At 42.4% G+C, this 25,641-nt stretch overlaps 2 protein-coding genes across 2 annotated transcripts in view; both read right to left on the reverse strand.

Annotated features, from left to right (window-relative positions):
• Positions 1-614: 614 nt before the first annotated feature.
• ubxn4 (UBX domain protein 4) lies at positions 615-10,794 on the reverse strand. Its single transcript, XM_020456653.2, has 13 exons — positions 10,626-10,794; positions 10,038-10,140; positions 9,881-9,909; positions 7,163-7,281; positions 6,773-6,956; positions 6,443-6,581; positions 6,303-6,357; positions 4,744-4,908; positions 4,448-4,575; positions 4,174-4,276; positions 3,904-4,035; positions 1,833-2,053; positions 615-1,396 (listed from the first exon to the last, which is right to left on the reverse strand). Exons 1-13 carry the CDS (start codon positions 10,705-10,707, stop codon positions 1,258-1,260), a joined length of 1,599 nt encoding a protein of 532 aa, XP_020312242.1. The 5' UTR covers positions 10,708-10,794; the 3' UTR covers positions 615-1,257.
• Positions 10,795-18,587: 7,793 nt separating this feature from the next.
• Positions 18,588-25,641, reverse strand: part of LOC109867481 (R3H domain-containing protein 1-like) — a 34,899-nt gene continuing 27,845 nt past the window's right edge. The window contains 6 exon segments of the mRNA XM_031796202.1: positions 18,588-19,488; positions 19,491-19,637; positions 19,938-20,031; positions 20,332-20,426; positions 21,998-22,151; positions 22,430-22,599. Of these exon segments, the coding sequence (XP_031652062.1) occupies positions 19,295-19,488; positions 19,491-19,637; positions 19,938-20,031; positions 20,332-20,426; positions 21,998-22,151; positions 22,430-22,599 (854 nt within the window). The 3' untranslated portion in view covers positions 18,588-19,294.

Genomic DNA, 25,641 nt, shown 5'->3' on the forward strand with positions numbered 1-25,641 from the left:
TGTGCTTGGGGTTTTAGTCCTGTTGGAAGGTGAACCTTCTCCCCAGTCTGAGGTCCTGAGTAGGATTTCATCAAGGATCTCTCTGTACTTTGCTCTGATCACCTTTCCCTCGATCCTGACTCATCTCCCACTCCCTGCCGCTGAATAATATTTCCACACATGATAATGCCACCACCATGCTTCACCGTAGGGATGGTGCCAGGTTTCCTCCAGACATGACGCTTGGCATTCAGGCCAGAGTTCAATCTTAGTTTCATCAGAGCAGAGAATGTTGTTTCTGAGAGTCTTTAGGTGCCTTTTACTGAAGAGTAGCTTCTGTCTGGCCACTAACAGGATGCACCTGAGCTCAAGTTCGAGTCTCAGAGCAAAGGGTCTGAATACTTATGTAAATAAGATTTCATTTTGGTACATTTGCAAACATTTCTAAAACCTGTTTCTGCTTTGTCATTATGGGGTGTTGTGTGTAGATAATTGTTATTTATTAAAAATGGTCTTTCTTAATGCACTGCAGGAGTACTTACAAATGTACAAGCAACAAAGATCTTTGGTTCACTGTGATATCACTGCATGACAAAAGACCTGGCTTCCACTTAAGGCACAAAATCACAAACGTATAGAGCCAGCCAAATGCTTGTTTATTGAAAAACATGTATTTTTATTCCCATAGTTAAATGAGAGCGGTACAGTGGTTTCCCATGTTCAACTAGTAGTAGAAACAACTCATTCTACTGCCGAAGGAGGCAGTTTATGCCAAGGGGGCCACAGCCTTGGTATAAAAACACACAGCTACACACAGCCCCTTCCACCAGACCAGAGAGAGCCCTCATACATTTTCATTAAGTAGAGTTTTTTCATCTGGGTTACTGACTGTTAAATAAAACACAAAAAGGTTGTTAATAATGCAGCGGTCAACATATCCTTAAGACAAGGACTTCAATCAACACCTCTGTCTCAACCCTTCAACACAGTAGACATGTTTAGAATACTGAAGGAACCCCTGGCCAGTCGTATTCTAAGAGGCTGAATGAATCAAAAAACAGTTTCAACACAAATCATGTCTGTTCCAAGCCCAACGGTCAGGAGGTTAACTTGATTACATCTACCCATGCAAGGGAGGAGCAGAGTACAGGCTTGGACAAGAGAAACATAAACATCATAGCCCTAATATCAGCATTATCCTCCATTAGACCAACTGACACGCACTCAGGAAACTCACCAGGTCAGATAGGGAGGACAGAGTGAGACAGTGTTATTGCACTACATCTGCTGGGTAGAGTTGCCGTTCCAAGTGTTATTCTCATCCTCACTGTCCTCGTGATTCCGTAGCCTGTGGATTTTTCCGTCTTGTTTGAAGTCTGCTGGTTGCTTCTCCAGTGTGCGTTTGCGAAGGGTTTCTCTGAGAAAGTGGAAATGGATGTGAAATAACCCAACTAGGCCTTAAAATGTTTTATTGGTATGTAACTATTATGAAAGCTGTATTGTCAATTTTGTATTTAAAACGCCACTTTAAACGTGTACATGGCACTGCAACAAAATTTCCCCATGGGGACAATAAAGTCAGTAAGTAAGTAGGCTTTAGAGCACCCAGCCACACTGCTCAATCAAACCCCGAGATTCATTCTCCAAATTCTTTGCACTCTGGTTACAACAAATCATGTTAAATGTGGCTGTTATGAGCCCTGACAACAATTAAACTGGACCAGTAGACCAGCTTAACCATTCAATTGTGTTACTAACTCCTAACCATAATGTACCACAACAATCTCAGCTACTCTTAAAAATATGCCTGTACACCATGAGTACATAGAAGACTCTGCTGGATGGGGCCTCACCTCTTTGGTTCACCAGATGAGGATGAGGAGCCAGAGGCAGTGTTGGGCCGCTGGGTTGGGCCTCTGGGGCCTGCTGCTCCAGGGATAGGGGGGCTGGTGAAGAGGAAGCCACTCAGGAACCTCCACACAGCCAGCAGAGGGTAGAGGATGGTACCCAGTACAGCCCAGATACCCCCTCCAGAGGTCGACTGGACTACCATGTTGCTTGGCCGTCCCGTTTGCTGGAAGGATTTAGAAGGAGATAAACACTATTCTCAATGCCATCATTCTACTGGGGAAACCAGAGAAAAAGATGGGAAAACAAGCAAAAAGTCCCCAAAACAAACATTGGGAGCTAGATAACATTCGGAAAGTATTCAGACCCCTTCCCTTTTTCCACATTTTGTTACGCTACAGCCTTATTCTGAAATAGATTAAATGACTTTCTTCCCCTCAAATCTACACACAATACCCCATAATGACAACGCGAAAACAGGTTGAGACATTTTTACAAAAAATAAATAAATAATTTACATACGTATCGAGACCCTTTGCTATGTATGAGACTTGAAATTGAGCTCAGGTGCATCCCGTTTCCATTGATCATCCTTGACATGTTTCTGCAACTTGATTGGAGTCCACCTGTGGTAAATTCAATTGATTGGACATGATCTGGAAAGGCATACACCTGTCTATATAAAAGTCCCACAGTTGACAATGCATGTCAGAGCAAAAGAAAAAGCTAGAGCTCCGAGACAGGATTGTGTCAAGGCACAGATCTGGGGAAGGGTACCAAACAATGTCTGCAGCATTGAAGGTCCCCAAGAACACAGTGTCCACCATCATTCTTAAATGGAAGTTGTGAACTTCCTAGAGCTGGCCACACGGCCAAAACTGAGCAATAGGGGAAGAATGGCCTTGGTCAGGGAGGTGACCAAGAACACAATGGTCATTCTGACAAAGCTCGGGAGTTCCTCTGTGGAGATGGTTGTCCTTCAGGAAGTTTCTCCCATTTCTGCAGCACTCCACCAATCAGGCTTTTATGGTAGTGGCCAGGCGGAAGCCACTCCTCACCAAAAGGCACGACAGCCTACTTGGAGTTTGCCAAAGGCACCTAAAGGACTCTCAGACCATGAGAAACAAGATTCTCTGGTCTGATGAAACAAGGATTGAACTCTTTGGCCTGAATGCCAAGCGTCACATCTGGAAGAAACCTGGCACCATCCCTACGGTGAAGCATGGTGGTGGCAGCATCATGCTGTGGGAATGTTTTTCAGCAGCAGGGAATGTGAGTCTAATCAGGATCGAGGGAAAGATGAATGGAGCAAAGTACAGAGAGATCCTTGGTGAAAACCTGCTCCAGAGCACCGAGGACCTCAGACTGGAGGGGAAGCTTCACCTTCCAACAGGACAATGACCCTAAGCACACAGCCAGGACAATGACCCTAAGCACACAGCCAGGACAACGCAGGAGTGGTTTTGGGGCAAGTCTCTGATTATCCTTGAGTGGCCCAGCCAAAGCCCGGACTTGAACCTGATCGAACATCTTCTTTAGAGACCTGAAAATAGCGGTGCACCAACGCTCCCCATCCAACTTGACAGACCTTGAGAGAGAAGACTGGGAGAAACTCCCCAAATACAGGTGTGCCAAGCTTGTAGGGTCATACCGGAGAAGACTCAATGAAATCGCTGGCAAAGATGATTCAACAAAGTACTGAGTAAAGTGTCTGAATACCTATGTGGGATGTGATAGTTTTTTATTTTTAATAAATTTGCCAAAATTTCAACACAACTGTTTTTGCTTCGTCATTATGGGATATTGTTTGTAGGTTGATGAGGGGGAAAAAAACAATTTCATGCATTTTAGAATAAGGCTAACGTAATAAAATGTGGAAAAAGTCAAGGGGTCTGAATACTTTCCGAATGCACTGTACACAAAGAAACCTAAGAGGCGTAAATATAACTGTGCTGCGATCCTACGACACTGTCTTGTTGTGAATTCTCAAAATGGGAGATGTAGCTATGGACTCTAGATACCAGTAGTCATCAATATTAGCAGAGGTTTACAGAGAGAAATAGGGAGCTCACTCACAGGCAGGAGCACTATTGAGGCACTGGGGGCCAGCTCAAGCGCCAGAAGAGTCTTGTCCAGGTCGTCAGCGGTAAACTCTCTGCGAGGGAACACGGTTGCCAGGGAGAAGTTGCCATACCTATTTCCCACTTCCTGAGAGGAAAAATAAACTCTTAAGTGACAGCCAGCATTATGATATTTAATATCATATTCCAACAAAGAGGATGAACGTGTTCTTAATAGTCACTTGTCCAACTCTTGAATTATATTGAGTTAGAAAAAGTATCTTACATTGACAGCGAACTGCCGAGCTTCCTGCAGTCTGGCCTCTGAGGGGAACTGGTTGGTGAAGAATGACCCATCTGGTAGACGGAACTGTATTCTGGCTATGGTGCTGGAGGACAGTAACACACAGTTTGATGACAATCTAGAATTACATTAGTAGTGACATACAATTTTAAACTTTAAAAATAGTTTAAACTTTTTATTGAAAGTGACTGCTTTAAAACTTCCTCATAGATATATAACCCCCCCCCAGCCCTGTGACTGTAGAATAGCTCCATACCTCCTCTCCCTTTGTGCATTCTCCTTCTTGGCCTCTGTCTCTGCCTGTCTGGCCTGCAGTGCTGCCAGCCGGGCTGCCTCCACCTCATCCTTGTTGTTGGCATAGCGGGCAGCTCTGTCAGCACGGTCCTGTGGGGATAAAGGTGCATCAGCAAGCCACTACCCTCCTCCCACAACAAACAATGGCTATTTCATCAAACTCTGCAGTGCTCCTTTAGACCACTAGAGGAAGTTATGAGAGAAAGTTCAATCAGAGAGGCCCAACCAGGGATTAGTTAGTGTGATGTGTTTGTTTACCAGGGCGATCTGTGCTTTGACACGCTCCCTGGCAGCCTTCTCCTCTGCCTTATCCCTGTTTCGCTCATCCATAATGCGTTTGGTCTTCTCATCCTCATTCTTCCTCTTGAAGTCAAGCATCTCCTTCCCCATCTTCCTTCTCTCCATCTCCTTCTTTATTTCACCCTGACCATCATCACACAGAAATAGATACAGGCGCACACAAGCATTAACACCAGAATCGCCATAGGCAAATGGCCACTGACGTTTGATTTTGTAAGTAAAAGGAATTGGCCCAAAAAAGAAGCAACGTCCTGCTCCTCGAAATTTCTTTAAATGTTTGTCTTTTACATTGCTCAGTTGTCAGACTTTTCTAATCACAAATAGTAAAGTGTTAATTAAGGGCCTTTTTTTTCACCTGCCCCCCCCCCCCCCCCCCCCCCCACACCTATTCCCACCTTAACGACCAGGGCAAATGTGCAGTAGGTCGTTGGTACCCAGCCATGTGCGTCTCTCTCCTCACTGAATGAATTACATTTGTGTTCAGCCTCTTAGAATGGTTGATAGAAACTGATAATTGTGCACATTACTTCACAAATGTATTTAAATTAGGCCTAACTGAATGATGAGGGAGAAGAGGGTGATTTAATTGTGTGTAATGATGAAGAATTGTGGCCATTGTGACTGAAATCGGGAGCATAGAGTAGAGAAGACGAGATTGATTCATGCGTAAAGGCACGGTTGGGGAACAATACAGAGTCCGATACAATCAGAAACTAATTTCACACATAAGAGTTAGCCTAAAGACAAGACTAAATTGACAATAGTATGATGAGTGACAATATTATCAGTTGTCAAATTGTACATGAAGATGGGCACATTTTGGAATTGACAGAGAAAGGAGCACCAATTTATCAAATTTTCCTTCAGAGTCACATTCAGGTAAAACTCTGATTGTATCAGCAATAGCAGATTCTGCAGTTTCTAAGACACTTTTGTCAAATAACTCAATTCAAGAGCTGCAGCTCTATTTCCAAATATTACTTTTTCAAAGCATAACCGCGCTTTCCTTGGGGCAGCATTGCTCAGGATGCTAAGCAAAGACTAGTAACATAATAAACATAAAACATGCTATTCTGTCTATTTTTATATAAATGTTATTATTTTCACAATGTTTTTTTGGGCCTGGCAAAAAAAAAAAAAAATCTTTGTGATGGATTTAACTCTTAAACTAGTGGTTTTTCATTTAGACTTATAGCCTAGAGTAACAAACTAATGAAAATTGCATTATGTTCTTTGAAATAGTTATTTTCATACTCTAATGTTACCTAAGACCTTCATAAACACAACCACATGATTATTATTCCCATAGCATATATGAAATGTATTTATTAGACTGTTAGAATGTTGACCCATCATTGGTTGGGAGGGGGATCCAACGAGGCCGGGCATATGCTTATGGAGCCGCAAGACAACGTTCTCCAATGGATACTTATAGGCTGAAAGGCCAGGCGATTCTATTGTTATTATTATTACTGTGGTGACAATATGGGACACCAATGTCTACAGTTATTCTTTACCTCCTCCTCTCCTTTCTTTTTCTGCTCCCGTCTTTCCTCCAGTTTCTTTGTTAACCTACAGAAGGAAAGGTTTCAGTTTGAAAAGAAAGCCATTTTCAACCTTTTATCCCACCTCCGTTGTGTGTGTATATAGGTCCTACCTCTCCACCTTGGCATCGAGGCCTTCGTCAGGCTGAGAGCTGGTTGACACGTCCTCTGATGATGCGCTCCTGTCATCCCCAAGGGTCACAACCTCTGAGGCCAAGGGGCCGCCTTCTTCTGCTGGCCTGGACAGGGATTCTGGGTTGGACCACATCAAAGCAATCATGACAGTGTCTCAACTTCAATCTCTCAATCAACAGGACACATATCAAATAACACGCACAGACATGCATTTACATATAGCGCAAGTACTTGTAATTTTGTTGCATTGCTTTTCAGTAAAATTACTTTTCATCAACATTCCAAAGTGACCCCTCACACAAACATACCTTTAGACATTGCTGGTGCTGCTGCACTGTCTGTGTCTGCTGGTGGTGTGTGGCTGGGTTGGAGCTCCTGTGAGGTTGAGGGGGTCTGTGCTGGGGCTGGCTCTGAGGCTACCGTGGCTCGTGGGAGCCCCTCCATGGGAGCCCCTGCATCCGCTCCCTCACCTGCCATCTGCTGAGCGTGCATCTGTTAGGCACAAGAAATGCATGTTAAGTGTGACACGCTCTAGGCTGGCTGATGCGCAACGCACATGACTACACAGCGAGCTGGAGACTTCGAGAGCAGGTGTCAGGCAAACTAGATACCCTCTACCTTACATCTATCTCAGTGCTCTTGGAGACCATTTACTGATGTCGTTTAAGTGTTTTCTGTGTTATATTTGGCTATCATACCTGTTTGACTTTGTTGATTCTTTTCATGAGTTCCTCTGCAGAGACACTCCCTGCAACAACTTCGAGGGGGATTCCATTCTCTCCGATAAAGAAACTGGATGGGATGCACACCACTGGGTCTTTTTCAGAAAGTTAAAGGCAAACCAACCATGCTCATAAAAATAATTTTAAAAAATGGGATTGGACTTAATTGCATGATGTAGAACAGGTATTCCCAAACTGGGGTACGCCAAATAAAAATAACAATTTCTTCTTCATCACATTTCCATCAGTACATTTATATTTTCCAACGGGGCTATACATTTGGGTGGGTTTTTTCCCCCTTGCCTGAGTAGTCTCAACTCATTTTGGCAGTTTAATTAAACCATCTATTGTTCATTTAAATTACACAATGTCAAATACAGGTAGCCTAGTCAAATAATGAACATGCAATCACATGAACCGTTACTCTCTCACAGGAAACCTCCACTCTTGAGCAGACATTTAGAAACATGACAATTTGAAAAATAAGCAACGGGAGTTTTTGGAGCAAGAATAAAGATGACTTTCGAGAAGTAATATGTATAAAAGCAACAGATACCATTAATAAGAAGGGGATAGAAGCATCTTATATGGTGCGCTACCAAGTGGGTAGGACAGACAAGCCCCATACTATTGTGGAGGACTTAACTCTTCCTGCTGCCACAGATTTGTCTGGGACAATGCTGGGGGAAAAGGCAAAAAAAAAAAAACTACACAGACAATGCCTTCATCAAACAACACTGTTTCAAGACGCATCAGTGACACGGCAGGAAATGTTTTGAAACAATTACTGCTTCGCATACAAGACAGTGCATTACATGCGTTACAGCTAGATGAATCAACAGACATGGTGGGCCTGGCACAGCTCCTGGTATATGTCTGTTACGTTTATGTGGGGTCAATTAAGGAAGACATACTCTTCTGCAAACCAATGGAAACCAGGACAACATGAGAGGATATTTTTTAAGTACTGAACAGCTTTGTGACATCAAATGGACTTTGGTATCTGTACTGAAGGCGCAAAAGCCATGACAGGGAGACATAGTGGAGTGGTAACGCGCATGCAAGCAGTTGCTCGCTCTGACGCCACTTGGGTACACTACAGCATCCACCGAGAGGCTCTTGCTGCCAGGGGAATGTCTGACATCTTGAAAGACGTTTTGTTAAAGCAATGGCCCTGAACTCCGGTGTATTTTCTGCATTATGAAATGATATGGGCAGCGACCATGTAACGCTTTTACAACATACAGAAGTGCGCTGGTTATCAAGAGGCAAAGTATTGACATGTTTTTGTTTTTTTTGTGTTTTCTTTTTTTAATTGAGAGACGAGCTTAAAGTTTTCTTGACTGACCATCATTTTCACTTGTCTGACTGCTTGCATGATGACGAGTTTCTCACACAACTGGCCTACCTGGGTGATGTTTTTTCTCGCCTGAATGATCTGAATCTAGCATTACAGGGACTCTCCGCAACTATATTCAATGTGCGGGACAAAATTGAGCATTTGATTAAGAAGTTGGAGATATTTTCTGTCTGCATTAAGGACAACACACAGGTTTTTCCATCATTATATGATTTTTGTGTACAAATGAACTCAAGCTTACGAACAATATCAAATGTGATAACGAAGTATCTGAGTGAGCTGGGTGCTCAATTACGCAGGTACTTTCCCGAAACGGATGACAACTGGATTCGTTATCCCTTTCATGCCCTGCCTCCAGTCCACTTAACGATATTGCGGTTCTGTGAAAATGTAATTTAATCAGAAGGCACTGACAGATTTCTGGATAGGGCTGCGCTCAGAGTTTCTTGTCTTGGCAAATTGCACTGTTAAGACACTGATGCCCTCTGCAACCACGTACCTATGTGAGAGTGGATTCTCAGCCCTCACTAGCATGAAAACTAAATACAGGCAGAGACTGTGTGGGAAATGATTTAAGACTGAGAATCTCTCCAATACAAACCAACATTGCAGAGTTATGTGCATCCTTTCAAGCACACCCTTCTCATGGCCTATTTATTGCCTACCTCCTCATGCACACACTGTATATAGACTTTATTTTTTCTACTTGTGTCATTGACTTGTTTATTGTGTTATTGGCTTGTTTATTCCATGTGTACCTCTGTGTTGCCGTCTGTGTCACACTGTTTTGCTTTCTTGGCCAGGTCGCAGTTGTAAATGAGAACTTGTTCTCAACTAGACAATCTGGTTAAATAAAGGTTAAATAAATAAAACATTTTTAAAAATGACCTGTGGTGAGTTATTCAATTTCGTATGAACAATGCGTTTTATATGTAAGATGGCTAAATAAAAGAGCAAAATGATTGATTATTATTTGGGCCCTGGTCGTATTAGGGCTTTGTCGTCACTTCCCACGAGCCAGGTTGTGACAAAAACGTACACTCATTCTTATGTTTAATAAATGTATTGTATAGTGTGTGTGTGTAGCAGGCATACAATGATGGCAAAAAACAACATTTGAGATTGCGCCAACCCTGGTGCTAGAGGGGATACGCAGCTGGAGGTTGAATGTTTGAAGGAGTACGGACTATAAAAACTTTGGGAACCACTGATCTAGAATATGTCTGAAAGACAAAGCTTGGTGAATAATCTAAAGGAAATCAAGCCAAAGGGACCACAAACACAACAGTCTAACTCTAAGATAAGGATAAGAACCCTTTGGAGAAGAAGGATACAGATTTGGGAGAACTGTGTGCATGTCTCACTGCAAGAAAAGAAAAACATTAAACATAAAATGCATCACATTTGTTAGCATTTCCATTTTGATAGTGCTGTACAGAAAGTGTACATCATATCCACACAAGTGTAGGAGGATTCCATTATAAAGGCTACCTCTTGGAATCAACCTTGATTGCAACACAGCAGTTATAGGAGGCCTCGGCCACTCTGTCGTCCTCCCAACTGGACATCATTTGTCCTGACACCTCATCGTCGCCTAGTAGAGAACAAGAATGTCAGATTCAGAATTGGTGAATCACTCGTCCTACGACACTCAATACCCAGTTCCCACAATACAAGTATGTGGTGTTGGTGTAGCGGACTAAACTCCATTCCATGGTGAAGGAAGGAGTTTAGTCCGCTGGTGTTGGTGGTGACAGTCGCCATCCAGAATAATTGCGACTCGTCATCTAACGATTAACACACTAACGTTAGTAGGAAGCTAGCCAGAGCTAACTAACGTTAGTTAGCTGCGATTTGACAGCTGTCATTCCTTTTCGTTTTGACAAGTTAGCATTGGCTACATCGACACTTCGAGTTTCATGTTGTTGACATGCATAGCTAGCTGACTGACAATGACAGGGCTCGTTTGCTCTCCCGAGCTTGACACAGTCACATTCGCTACTATGGCTAATCTTTCGACTGGTTAAGGTTAGCTTTGCTAGCATACAAAACTGCGCTAGCTAATCTACAAAACAATACCTGTTATTACGACGACGAAGATGGAGCTCTGTTGTTTTGCGGAGATGATGGCTGCTGGAATAGAGCCTTCAAACCAAATCATTTTTATAAAATGTGTTGGCTTTTCCTGTTTAATCGTTTCAATCCTGTAAATGCCTAGAACGTTCAAGCTCGTCACAGGAACTAACGGAGAATGATGGAAGTTGTAGTCCATAGATACGTATCGTGCTTATGGGACTTGAAGTCCGTTCATTATGTCACCAAATTAACAGTAGATGGCGCTGTGGTACTGAAAGTAATTGGTGCAGATAACTAATTGTCCACCACGATGAACTCTGAGGGGGGGACTGGATCTCGCTCAGTCCGTTTGTACATAGTTAGTCACACGAGATCTCAGTCACCACAGGTACGATTTTAACGAAATGTTGGTGAATGATGCGTCTTGCCATAGAGATCCGGCATTTACAAAATGAAAGTCTATATATTATGACAAGATAGTCACATGACCACTAAAATAATGGAAATAAAGTACCACAGTATTAGTCATAATACCCTTAAAATCTAGAGGTCAAACATGGAAATGGTTCCAATCGTTTTGCACCATTCATTCTTCCCATAGGGGTTCTTAAATACACTTAAAATAAGGGCTGTGTTTCGTGTAGGCTTACCCTGGTGTGACGTTTTGATAACTGTGTAAATCTCTCTAGGACTTTTATCAATATATTCACCTTTGTTTATGCCACAAAAAATAAACGCGAATCTGCTGATAATGTGGCTATCCTAAAGAACTAGAAATGCCATGATAATCTAGACAAGACTGCCGAATCGAGGCAAAAGTAAGAATCTCTGAAATTAACTAATGTTAGACAAATGTAGTAATTAATAAAATAAAACATCTCTTTAAATGGGCAATTCTGTGAACTGTGCCTTGTGCAAGTTTTACATGGACAAAATACCTGTTAGCAAAGGTGTCAATTAGAGATGATGCGCAGTAGCCTGCAGGCATTTGCATGATGTTTGTTTTGATGCTAATTAATATTTTCGAATCTGAGAGTAAGTATAGCCGAATATATTGATGTCACCGTGTCCGACATAAATGTACATGGTTATCAAAACGTCACACCAGGGTAAGCCTACATGAAACACAGCCCTTATTTTAAGTGTTTCTAAAAAACAAAAACTATGGGTAGAATGAATGTTGGGAAAATGATTGGAACCATTTACCTGTTTGACCGCTAGGTTTTATGGGTATTATGACACCTCCACTGTGGTGCTCTATACATGTCCTCAAAGATGGAAGGCAGGCGGGAGGCAAGATCAGGTGGGACCATTCTAGCCCATGAGAGGGCAGATACGTGTGTGAACATACCATAGCAATAGAGGACTCATTTGTGTATCTGTGCCATTATAGCATCTGTAACACATGGGCAGTGCCATTATCTCCATTTTAAAGTAGTACATATTCTTCTTCATTGGCTGATTGCTCCCAACTTGTAGAAATCCCCATCGAGTGGACTACTTTAAAATGGTGGAAGCCCTCAATGGCATTGTCCATTTGGATTTGAAATCAAATATGAGGTTAAAGTGCAGACTGTCAGCTTTTATTTAAGGGTATTTCCATCCATATAACTGTTTAGAATTTACAGCACGTTTTGTACATAGTCCCCCACATTTTAGGGGAGCAAAAGTATTGGAACAAATTCACTTATATGTATTTAAGTATTCAAAAGTTAGGTATTTGTTCCGGTAGCATGCAATGACTACATCAAGCTTGTGACTCAACAAATTTGTTGAATGCATTTGATGTTTGTTTTGGTTGTGTTTCAGATTATTTTGTGTCCAGTAGAAATGAATGGTAAATAATGTACTGTCATTTTGGACTAAAAATACAAACTAGGAGTATAGACCCAAAAGAAGAACAAATGCTTCACTGTCCCTATAATTACAGAGGGCACTGTATATCAGTGGTGGAAAAAATACCCAATGGTCATACTTGAGTAAAGATACCTAGAAATACTGTGACTCAAGTAAGAGAAAGTCCTCCAGTAAAAGTACTACTTGAATAAAAGTCTAAAAGTATTTGGTTTTAAATATACTTAAGTATCAAAACTAAATGTAATTGCAAAAATATACTTAAGTATCAAAAGTAAAAGTATAAATTATTTCAATGTGCTTATATTAAGCAAACCAGACAGCACCATTTAATATATATATATATATATATATATATATATATATACACACATACATACACTGCTCAAAACAATAAAGGGAACACTAAAATAACACATCCTAGATCTGAATGAATGAATGAAATATTCTTATTAAATACTTTTTTCTTTACATAGTTGAATGTGCTGACAACAAAATCACACAAAAATTATCAATGGAAATCAAATTTATCAACCCATGGAGATCTGGATTTGGAGTCACACTCAAAATTAAAGTGGAAAACCACACTACAGGCTGATCCAACTTTGATGTAATGTCCTTAAAACAAGTCAAAATGAGCTTAGTAGTGTGTGTGGCCTCCACGTTCCTCCCTACAACGCCTGGGCATGCTCCTGATGAGGTGGCGGATGGTCTCCTGAGGGATCTCCTCCCAGACCTGGACTAAAGCATCCGCCAACTCCTGGACAGTCTGTGGTGCAACGTGGCGTTGGTGGATGGAGCGAGACATGATGTCCCAGATGTGCTCAATTGGATTCAGGTCTGGGGAACGGGCGGGCTAGTCTATAGCATCAATGCCTTCCTCTTGCAGGAACTGCTGACACATTCCAGCCACATGAGGTCTAGCATTGTCTTGCATTAGGAGGAACCCAGGGCCAACCGCACCAGCATATGGTCTCACAAGGGGTCTGAGGATATCATCTCGGTACCTAATGGCAGTCAGGCTACCTCTGGCGAGCACATATGGAGGGCTGTGCGGCCCCCCAAAGAAATGCCACCCCACACCATGAGCTGCACTACCTGAGCCACTTGTGTGGGTTGTAGCCAGCATTCAAAAGTGACCAAAACATCAGCCAGGAAGCATAAGAACTGAGAAGTGGTCTATGGTCACCACCTGCAGAACCATTCCTTTATTGGGGGTGTCTTGCTAATTGCCTATAATTTCCACCTGTTGTCTATTCCATCTGCACAACAGCATGTGAAATTTATTATCAATCAGTGTTGCTTCCTAAGTGGAAAGTTTGATTTCACAGAAGTGTGATTGACTTGGAGTTACATTGTGTTGTTTTAGTGTTCCCTTTATTTTTTTGAGCAGTGTATATAACAGATAGCCAGGGGCACACTACATGTAACAGTACTTTTGGGTGTCAGGGAAAATGTATGGAGTAAAAGTACATTATTTTCTTTAGGAATGTTGTGAAGTAAAAGTTGTCAAAAATATCAACCATAAAGTACAGATACTACTTAAGTACTTTGAAGTATTTTGACTTAAGTACTTTACACCACTGTTGTATATGCAGCCCCTCATGAGCTACATGTTTCCCATAAGGACATAAACTACGCCCATTAGATGTTCAGCAAATTACTAGTTTTGTCCCGCACGAAACATATTATTTTTCGGTGACCATTTTTTTATTATAATATTTTTTTTCACACTGTCGGATCAAGCATAAATAGTAGTTCATGGTCAATATGGCTTCTGTATTGGCCCTACAATATTTACGGAGATGCGTCCTTTGCAGAAGTCAGGACGACATGTTTACTGTTGCCTTGTAACTATGGAGCTTTGATTAATAACAATACCCTCAAAAAAATACACGGGTGTGGTAGCTCACAACTCAACACATAATATAACATTGTATTACTGTGCTAATAGATCAGCCTCCACTACATTACTTTGTAATGCCATATTAAGATAGTATGGGTTAAAATACGTGCACTATTTGTATTCTTACTCTTTATGGGAAGAAAAAGAAATCACAAGGCAAATAGTCACAAAATGTCTGTCTTAGCATGTCAAACATCCCAGTGCTTTCCTATTGATCATTACCCCACACTCTAGAAGGCTCTGTATGGTTACTGTGATACAGTCTCTGCAGAATTCAACGCATTCATAATTCTTGCAATTCGTGGAGCAGAGCAGCGCTGTTGTCAATAAAGTGAGTTTGTGTTTATGCAGGACCTCCCGCCCCCACCTAGCGTCACCCACTCACTTCAATGCGGAGATACTGATAACAATTCACTAGCTTCGATTGCAGTTTGAGACCAATGTGTCGCGGGGGGGGGGGGGGGGGGACTATACATTTTCACCACTAGTTTGCTTTCTCTATCAATAAGATGAGCATTTCAGTGACATGCATTCTTTATCAGGTTGATAAAGAAAATCTTATTTGATAGTCACCATGTCTTTATGACTTGCAAAACGACAGATGAGAATTCAATCTAACCTTGTTCTTCCTTAGGGTGATTGTGGTCCACAGATGCCAGATACCCGAACAAGTGAATCCTAAACAAACACCAGACATTTACCCACATCAACCTAGATTCAGCATACCCCTCTCTATCCAAGCACCTATTCCTATGGTCACAATGCTTTCCCTATCTTATTGCTGAACCATCAGTTTTAAAACAATCAAAACGACCACCTGTACTGTCAGGGCCTTAGGGCCAGTTTCCTGTCCCAAAAGCCTAGTCCTGGACTTAAAAAGCTTGTTCAATGGCAATTCTCCATTTAAAGTGCTTTTTAGCCCAGGACTAGGACTCATCTGTCAAGGAAACAAGCCCTCTGTTTATAGTTTAATAAAGGTGTGCAAACATCCACCACCCCATTTTAATAGTAGGAATACAACCGAATTGGCACAGCTATTAAAGCTGTCTGTAACCTTATCTACGGTCAATGGAGCCCTTTCCAACCTGCCCTAATTTTAGCTTTACTCCTACTGTGTCTGAGCTGAAGTCATACAACAGTGGAGAGGGTAATGGCAGCAGGTTGTCACCCTTCTAACAGTGGGAAGGGCTGTTTCATAGGCTAGTGCATACAGTATGCACCGGGTGCTTCACTACACATCAGAGAAAAGGACCATTCTCAGTAAGAACTATGAGCACCTTTCACAGAGAACAGGGTTGTATGTCATTTCATTTCATGGAAAACATACCCCTGCTCACAGCTTTCATTCAATGATTTATGCATGTCTGGGACTATACTGGAGGTGATAGTGAGTGCACCTTTGTTCAATTGGTTTTGTACGGACTTACCATCAATTCTCCATGGTCTTCAGTGCATGTATACATTATTATTATTACATAGCAACATTTATTAATATTACATTTGCTGCTTGAAATAACTTCACAATGCATTAATATGCTTGATATCAATCCCTGTGCTAGACATCAACCCTTGGGCAGAAAAAAAAGAGGGTAATTTATTGCTGAGAGAATTTCCTCAATAAGGCTCCATTTCACCAGCCTTGGCTGCAACACTGAGCTAGGTCCTCCAGATGTTGGCTTAATTATCTGTTAATAATCTCACTGTCGGTATGGAGATCCTTAATGCCATGACCGGACACCTAACAGGCTCCTTCACATAACAGATAACGCAGATATTAAGCCATCCATTTAAAACGGTTTCGGGCAACACTAGTTTCCCCAGGCTCTAGATGGAGACATGGGGCAGGTGGTTAGATTTTTCTTGCGGTAAATTGCTTTATTGTTATTGGAAAGGAAAAATATGACAGTGGAGGAAGGAACTGTATGGCATTGGGTGAGATGAGGTTGGTGGGAGGTTAATGTAGCAGACAAATTACCCTATAAAACCTGGATTGAGATGAATAGCACCAACCAAAGACCAAATTAGATCATGAAAAGTATAAAACCCACATCCCCACCAATAGCAAAATAAACCACTATCTGCTTACACTGACATCTGAGGTAGGACTATACTTAGTGTTGATGAAAAATAATAATTTTATCATAAGTTTAAACATCATGAAAGAGGCCATCCAAAGCGGTTCGGTGATGATGGACAGAGAAAGAGAAACCCAGAGGACCCTCATCCATTTCAAAGGACTTCTTGTGATCTGAAAAAGCACATCTTTTGGTGTAAACATTTATTGGTTTCAAACTGAAATAAAAATGACTTGCACCAGCACTGAACACCCTTTCAGAATCCACACATTTCTATATTTCGAGAGAAATAAAAAGGATATATATATCTCATACCAGTCAAAAGTTTGGAAACACTCATTCCAATGTTTTTCTTTATTTTGGTTATTTTCTACATTGTTTGTCTTCACTATTAATCTACTATGAAATAACACATGGAATCATGTAACCAAAAAAAGCATTAAACAAATCTAAATATATTTTATGAGATTATTTAAAGTAGCCACACTTTGCCTTGACAGCTTTGCACACTCTTGGCATTCTCTCAACCAGCTTCATGAGTTAGGTACCTGGAATGCATTTCAATTAACAGGTGTGCCTTAATTTGTGGAATTTCTTTCCCTCGTAATGCTTCTGAGCCAATCAGTTGTGTTGTGACAGGTCAGGGGTAGTATACAGAAGATAACCCTCTTTGGTAAAAGACCAAGTCCATATTATGTCAAGAACAACTCAAATAAGCAAAGAGAAACGACAATCCATTACTTTAAGACATGAAAGTCAGTCAATACAGAACATTTCCTTCAAGTGCAGTCGCACAAATCATCAAGCGCTATGATGAAACTGGCTCTCATGAGGACCGCCACAGGAAAGGAAGACCCACAGTTACCTCTACTGCAGGAGATACGTTCACTAGAATTACCAGCCTCAGAAATTGCAGCCCAAATAAATGCGTCAGAGTTCAAGTAACAGACATCAACATCAACTGTTCAGAGGAGACTGTATGAATCAGGCCTTGATGGTTGAATTGCTGCAAAGAAACCACTACTAAAGGACACCAATAAGAAGAGACTCCCTTGGGCCAAGAAACACAAGCAATGGACATTAGACTGATGGAAAGCTGTCCTTTGGTCTGGAGTCAAAAGTTGAGATTTTTGGTTCCAAACGCCGTGTCTTTGTGAAATACAAAGTAGGTGAACGAATGATCTCCGCATGTGTGGTTCCCACCGTGATGCATGGAGGTGGTGTGATGGTGTGGGGGTGCTTTGAAGGTGACACTGTTGGTGATTTATTTAGAATTCAAGGCACACCTAACCAGCATGGCTACCACAGCATTCTGCAGCAATACGCCATCCCATCTGGTTTTGTGCTTAATGGAACTATCATTTGTTTTTCAACAGGACAATGACCCATCACACCTCCCGGCTGTGTAAGGGCTAATTGACCAAGGAGAGTGATGGATTGCTGCATCAGATGACCTGGCCTCCACAATCACCAGACCTCAACCCAATTGAGATGGTTTGGGATGAGTTGGACCACAGAGTGAAGGAAAAGCAATAAGTGCTCAGCATGTGTGGAAACTCAAACTGTTGGAAAAGCAATCCAGGTGAAACTCGTTGGGAGAATGCAAAGCTGTCATCAAGGCAAAGGTTGGCTACTTTGAAGAAACTAAAATATATTTTGATTTGTTTAACACTTTTTTGGTTACTACATGATTCCATGTATTATGTCATAGTTTTGATGTCTTCAATATTATTCTACAGTGTAGAAAATATTTTTTTAAATAAATGAAAGTAAAACCCTTGAATGAGTAGGTGTCCAAACTTTTGACGGGTACTGTGTATTCAGTTGTATAAATGTGCAAACTGTCTTTTTTCCCCAGTGACCCAGTAGGTATATTATTTAAAAAGACCTAATGAAAGATTTTAAACCATTGGCCTTGTAGGAGGAGAGGAGAAAGAGGGAGAACAGTGTGGTGGAGAGAGGCCCTCCAAGCAGAGGATTGCTAAAATATGCAGTTGCAGTGGAGGAGTGTCATTTTTATCTAGACTTTTAAATTAAGTTAAAAACTAGGCGTGTCAAACAAAAGCCTTTCTTTGCTGCACTCATCTGTACCCGCCTGTGACCAACACATACAAACCATTCACTGTGAAATGACAAGTGATTGAGATATTTAATTACCAATCCTATATAAATTATTTACAAGGTGCAGGTCTTTTCATTTAACAATAGACTGACTGGGGTGTCATTTTGTGTTTCTTGGAGAATAAATCAGTAGACTCTCAAGAGAAAGGCACAAGAGACCCATTGTGCAGCTAAGGGCGACTCCATGATGTACTGGCCACAATATGGGGCAAGTGGCTGGTGGCAGGGTGGCCGATAATCAGCTACTCTGGGGTGTGGGGAGGCTTTGGTTGAGTTAAACGGAACCAGGACAGACACTGCAACTGGGCTGGGGAATAATAATGAGCTTTGGGTCTGACTCAAGATTTCAACAACTATAAAACAAATTAAAAAATAAAACAAAAATACAGACTGCCCTTTTGATATGTTCCGGCCGGTTCTCAAAACAGAGAGCAGACGGGTTTATAATATTTGGAACTTCAATAATCGTGTGTTTTAAATGTTCGTTCACGTCGGATCAGTGTTACGTTTCGCTCTTTTGTTCCTTTTCATCAAATCGTTAGTAAGAACATTACAAAGTACAACACAATCCCCCTAAGCAAGTCTCTAGTGGAAAAACAACCCTTAACAACAAGCCAACTTAGTGAGGAGTGGGGCTGGGGGGTGTGATGGCAACAGGAAGTGACTGGCGGTGCTGGTGAGGGGTGAAAGGTCAAGCCAGGGGTCCTTAGTGCCCTCTACTGGGAGCTGGCCCTCTCCAGGGGGTGTCTGTGGCCCCTGCTCACAGTGAGTCTGAAGGAGGCTTGGGGGCCATTGTGGTGGAGGAGGGCGTCCTGCGCAGTGTATCCGGAAGGGAACATGGCCAGGATGGTGTAGACGAAGGCTGGGTCAGCAGGGGCTTGACCGTGGGTTTGAGTGGGGGACACCGTTAGCCCCCTGACTGCCAATCTCGGAGGCTGTGGTGCTCTGGGAGCCATCCGACTACAGCCCGGGCTCTGGAGAGCTCACCTAGCAGAGAGTCCGCCTCGGTCCTGCTGATCTCTCCCGGCAGGTCAGTCACCTCCAGGACTTGCCCACTCACTGTCACAGACAGAGCAGCAAGAGACAGAGCAGCGAGAGACAGAGCAGCGAGAGGGGGGGAGCAAGAGAGAAACTGTCAAAACCAACTTGGAGACAACCTTAGGCCCATGACCCAGTTTTACTGGTACAGACTAACCCTAGCGTCCTTTGCAATCAGTTTTGTTCTATGTACAAATCTGTGGGAATTCAAATCAAAGAAAAATATAAGATAGATCTAAGAGTGAGATATGAGTTTTTTTTTTAGGCTTGGAGGTCCACATCTCTGTCCTCTAACAGACAGAGGGTGTTCCCTACCATTACCTGGATCACCTACACTGAGATCTGTAGACAGAGCTTTCCTTGTCTGCTTCCTCCCTCTGCCCCCTCCACCGCTGTGCCGCATCCCCATGGGTACCTGGGTGCAGAAAGAAGGACAAGAGCATGTTCAGATTACCATCTCTCGCAACTATACTTTCTTTGGACTCCAGCTTAAGGTATCGGAATGATATTGATTCAATTGGAAGACAAATGAGGAACAAAAGAATCAGAGACCAATGTTTGACTTCATCTTTTGTTTTATTTGCACAGTACTAAAGAGATGTTTCCAGGCTTTGCCAAGCATTTCAGAAGGGTATATCGAAATCCCCACATAATTCCTCCTATAAACAATAGGTAGATTCAACTTAAGTGGATGATCTGTCTTGTGTAGACTCACCTGATGGTTGGGGACCATGGGTGGAGCGTGGAGAGGAGGACGGATCTGGGGGTTGTACTGGAGGGGCTGCCCTAGTAACGGGTACCGCGCATCTCCTGGGAAACACAGAGATGACAACACACTTAGTTTGGCTCAATTTCATTAGGGTTACAATTTTCCATAAAGATGGAGCAACTGAGCTGTCCTCAGGGACCCTGAGCATTCCACACATTTGTTGAATTTAGTACTAGCACACCTGATTCTTCTAGTCAACTAGAATTTCTAAGCAAACAGCTGGAGGCAGGGCTTTCTCCTATAGAGCTCCATTTTTATGGAACGGTCTGCCTACCCATGTCAGAGACGCAAACTCGGTCTCAACCTTTAAGTCTTTACTGAAGACTCATCTCTTCAGTGGGTCATATGATTGAGTGTAGTCTGGCCCAGGAGTGGGAAGGTGAACGGAAAGGCTCTGGAGCAACGAACCGCCCTTGCTGTCTCTGCCTGGCCGGTTCCCCTCTTTCCACTGGGATTCTCTGCCTCTAACCCTATTACAGGGGCTGAGTCACTGGCTTGCTGGGGCTCTCTCATGCCGTCCCTGGAGGGGGTGCGTCACCTGAGTGGGTTGATTCACTGTTGTGGTCATCCTGTCTGGGTTGGCGCCCCCCCCCCCCCCCCCCCCCCTTGGGTTGTGCCGTGGCGGAGATCTTTGTGGGCTATACTCAGCCTTGTCTCAGGATGGTAGGTTGGTGGTTGAAGATATCCCTCTAGTGGTGTGGGGGCTGTGCTTTGGCAAAGTGGGTGGGGTTATATCCTTCCTGTTTGGCCCTGTCCGGGGGTGTCCTCGGATGGGGCCACAGTGTCTCCTGACCCCTCCTGTCTCAGCCTCCAGTATTTATGCTGCAGTAGTTTATGTGTCGGGGGGCTGGGGTCAGTTTGTTATATCTGGAGTACTTCTCCTGTCCTATTCGGTGTCCTGTGTGAATCTAAGTGTGCGTTCTCTAATTCTCTCCTTCTCTCTTTGTTTCTCTCTCTCGGAGGACCTGAGCCCTAGGACCATGCCCCAGGACTACCTGACATGATGACTCCTTGCTGTCCCCAGTCCACCTGGCCATGCTGCTGTTCCAGTTTCAACTGACCTGAGCCCTAGGACCATGCCCCAGGACTACCTGACATGATGACTCCTTGCTGTCCCCAGTCTACCTGGCCATGCTGCTGCTCCAGTTTCAACTTCCACCTGACTGTGCTGCTGCTCTAGTTTCAACTGTTCTGCCTTATTATTATTCGACCATGCTGGTCATTTATGAACATTGAACATCTTGACCATGTTCTGTTATAATCTCCACCCGGCACAGCCAGAAGAGGACTGGCCACCCCACATAGCCTGGTTCCTCTCTAGGTTTCTTCCTAGGTATTGGCCTTTCTAGGGAGTTTTTCCTAGCCACCGTGCTTCTCCACCTGCATTGCTTGCTGTTTGGGGTTTTAGGCTGGGTTTCTGTACAGCACTTTGAGATATCAGCTGATGTACGAAGGGCTATATAAATAAATTTGATTTGATTTGATTTGATTTAATGACAGCAAGCCCTTGGGATATCATATTCCTATATAATTGGAATAGATTAAATATGTAGAAATATCTGGTTGAAGGTCCACCAGGACTGGATAGAAAAACACTGGGTGTCTCCCTCACCTTGCCCTGGCATAAAGGGTCTGGAGAACTGGGGCATCATGGGTACGGGGGCGAGGCCTGGACGGATGCTCTTCACATTGGTTAGGTGGTGTGGGTGGGAGGGAGTTGGCGACTGGGCGGGGGAAGTTGAGGGACTGCCCAGCTGGGGAATGCTCTGTACGGACAGTTGGGGAGGACAGGGGAGAGTTAGTGGGTGAACACGGAGCTCACAGACACCATTACATTTAGTCTCAGGGATACTCCCTTCTTAGAAAATGACAGACCATGGTCACGACTGTCCACATCATCAAACCAAACCTCATTACTACATTTACATTCAGCATGTGATACTGATAAATATATATCTTTTTTAATTAAATCGTTTTTTGTTCATATATCTTTATTTTTTAATCTGCAGGTTCTCTCTAGGCTCAGCTGGGTCCCTGCACTCACCTGTGAGGTGTCTAGGGTGGAGAGCTCTGTGGACTTTTGTCCTCTCGTGTGGTCCAGACTGTAGTACTTGCTGTGTTTCCACTGGGGGGGCGAGTGAGGCCGTGGTTGCTGACCGGGGGGCAACGTCAGCTGCATCATCACCATCCCACCGCCTGGGGGAGGGGGAACGCCTAGGGGGGCACAAAGACATCAAGGACAGACATTAGAATCTCATATTAAATAAACGTTTATTTATCCCCTCAGGGGCAATTAAAGATTTAATGTGTATAAACATCTTCTCCGCCTGTTAACGTGGGAATTCCATTATGTTCATCCGGTGTGTAGCAGGTTTACCTTAAAGATATTTATCAAGTTCAATAGGATCAGCATACGTCAGTGTGACTTAAATTATTTCCTTCTGTTTGTATTTCATTGTGTATTAGAAAAAAAAAAAATGTCCACGTTCACTGTCTCACCGTTAGAATCCTTTGTAATCTATTTGTGTGACGTTAACCTCCACTCATTTGATATGTAATATGTTATTAGTAACTAAATTCTATGTTTGAACAAAGTGTTTGTTGATATGCATATTATTCTTGTCTGGTCGTGACTTTCAGCGTGTCTTCTTTCCAAGGACAGCGCCAACCACTAATACATAATCATATCTAAAACCTTCAGCTGTCAAGCATCCATTTAAAGTTGTTTGCCCAACAATGAAGGGTTAGGGAATTTACTAGACCTGCACTTGGCCTTATTAAAAGAGGAGTTCTGACTGCACTTAGCCTGTCTAATGGTTTTTGGCGGTGGTTTAAAAGTAAACAGTGTCTATATAATGCTCTTATCCTGACAGGGTGTAAACCACTGTATATGGCTAACTCATGCTTGAAGAAAAAAAGTCTTCAAACAAAGTGTGGCAAAAAAGCTGTACTTGTAATAGAAAACCAGGCAAAATATTAAATATTTAGGCCCGTCTTGGTGCAATATGATGCAGTTTATTGGGATTTAATTGCAAATGAAGAAGCTTAAAGACCAAAACACAATTCCACATTTAAAGAAAGAGAATGCCATTATAATTTTGTACTAAGGACTTATCTAACTCCTCGTAAGCTGTTTCATATGAAAATGTTGAATGATGCATCCTGTACACTGTGCCCTCTTAATGAACCTGTTACCTTTATACACATGGTTTAGGAATTCCCTCGTATCTCTACTGAACAAAAATATAAACACAACATGTAACAATTTAAGATTTTACTGAGTTTGTTCATAGAAGGAAATCAGTCAATTGAAAAAAATTAATTAGGCCCTAATATATGAATTTCACATGACTGTGCGGGAATCACACACCAGGCCCAGTCAATCAGAAGGAGTTTGTTTTTACAAACAAACAAACTCCTCAGCAGAACTTTCCCCCCTTAGATGATCCCGCAGGTGAAGGAGCCGGATTCTGAGGTCTTGGGCTGGCCTGTTTACACGTGTTCTGCAGTTGTGCCAAATTCTCTAAAACGACGTTCGAGGCGGCTTATGGTAGCGAAATGAACATTACATTCTCTGGCACCAGCTTTGGTGGACATTCCTGCCTACAGTCAGCATGCCAATTGTACGCTCCCCAAAAAATGGACACATCTGTGGTATTGTGTTGTGTTACAAAATTGCACATTTTAGAGTTGCATTAATGTCCACAACACGAGGTGCACCTGTGTAGCGAGCATGCTGTTTAATCAGCTTCTTGATATGACACACCTGTCAGGTGGATGGATTATCTTGGCAAAGGAGAAATGCTCACTAACAGGGATCTAAACAAATTTGTGCACAACATTTGAGATACATTACTGGGATCTTTTATTTCAGCTCATTGAACATGGGACCAACACTTTACATGTTGTGTTTTATATTTTGGTTTAGTATATATTCTGGGATGAAGTAGCTTTGATCTTGTCCACTGATGTCCGAAAATATTCCTGCATCTCCTTTCGTTTTACTTTTAAATTATTTCTCTGTACTTCATTTCTTTGTCAGTGGCACATTCTTCTTGCTGGCCTAACGGCTGCAAAGAAAATGATTGCCGTATGATGGAAGCCTCCACACACTATCTGGCAATGGATCCTCACTTTTTTGGATGTAATTTATATGGAGCTGTCTACCTCTCGCATTCATGGAGCTAAAGAAGTCACTTTGAACCAATGGTTCTTGCCGCTGAAACACTTTGTGATGTGTTGCTTTGAGTTTCTCTTTTCCTATCATTTATTTTGATCCATGTATGTTTATTTAATTTGATACCTTAGGTCATCGGATGGGATTGGGGAGGGGGGAGGTGTAACTTAATTTTGTATGTATGTATTCATGTTTGCTGACTATTATTACTAAATTTAAAAAAACATTTGATTAAAAAAAAGAAACAGAACGCAACAAAATAAATATTTTAATTTGATAGTATTTGCCACAAAAAAAATGAAGGGAATTATTTTTCACTTGGTAATCCCTGCATGAAATTAAAACATTTACCACCTCACTTCTGAACGGAGCGAAATCTAATTTCAGGATTTGAAAGAACATTTCCCTTTCCATTTTAATTAGATATTCAAGGAGAAAAGACAAAAAGAGAGGGAGAGATGGAAAGGAGAGAGAGAGATGGGGTGACTGACGATGGCTATACTGATTCAAAGGGGCTACGCCACAGAGAGGAAATTCACATTAACTGAAATTAGAACACCCATGAAAGCCCTTACTTTTTTAAGATGGCCATAACTGGGAACAAAGCAGCAGAGGAATTACTTTTTAATTACCAGCCTATATCTGTTCAATAATTAGATCGTTAAGACTTGGAGTGTCATTTCAATTAGCACCTTAACGCTTCACAGCTAACAATCGAGGGGGGGGGGGGGGGGGGGCTGGCAGGGTGTTAAGGCGTCTACATGACTACCTTTCTTTTGTTGTTACAACGCCGTATAATTATAGCTTTGGCCCTGGGAGATGAGAATACTGCCTGCCTGTCTGTGCCCCCTCACCCTTTTAGAATCGATTCAATCCATTTTGAATTGCCAGAGAATTCAGTCTGAAGTCATTTCTCCTGATGACACCTGCCTCTGTTAAGTGGGGTTCTAATTCCAGGGTTTGGTGAAAGGTTATTTTAGGATATTACACTCCAGTGTTTCGCACAGGGGGGATTGGATTGAAGAGAGTATTAAAGAACAAAAAAGTACAGGTAGCAGAAAGGTTTAAAACAGGGTGCG

The sequence above is a fragment of the Oncorhynchus kisutch genome, linkage group LG2, assembly GCF_002021735.2.
Source record: "Oncorhynchus kisutch isolate 150728-3 linkage group LG2, Okis_V2, whole genome shotgun sequence".
In the NCBI taxonomy this organism is placed as follows: domain Eukaryota; kingdom Metazoa; phylum Chordata; class Actinopteri; order Salmoniformes; family Salmonidae; genus Oncorhynchus; species Oncorhynchus kisutch.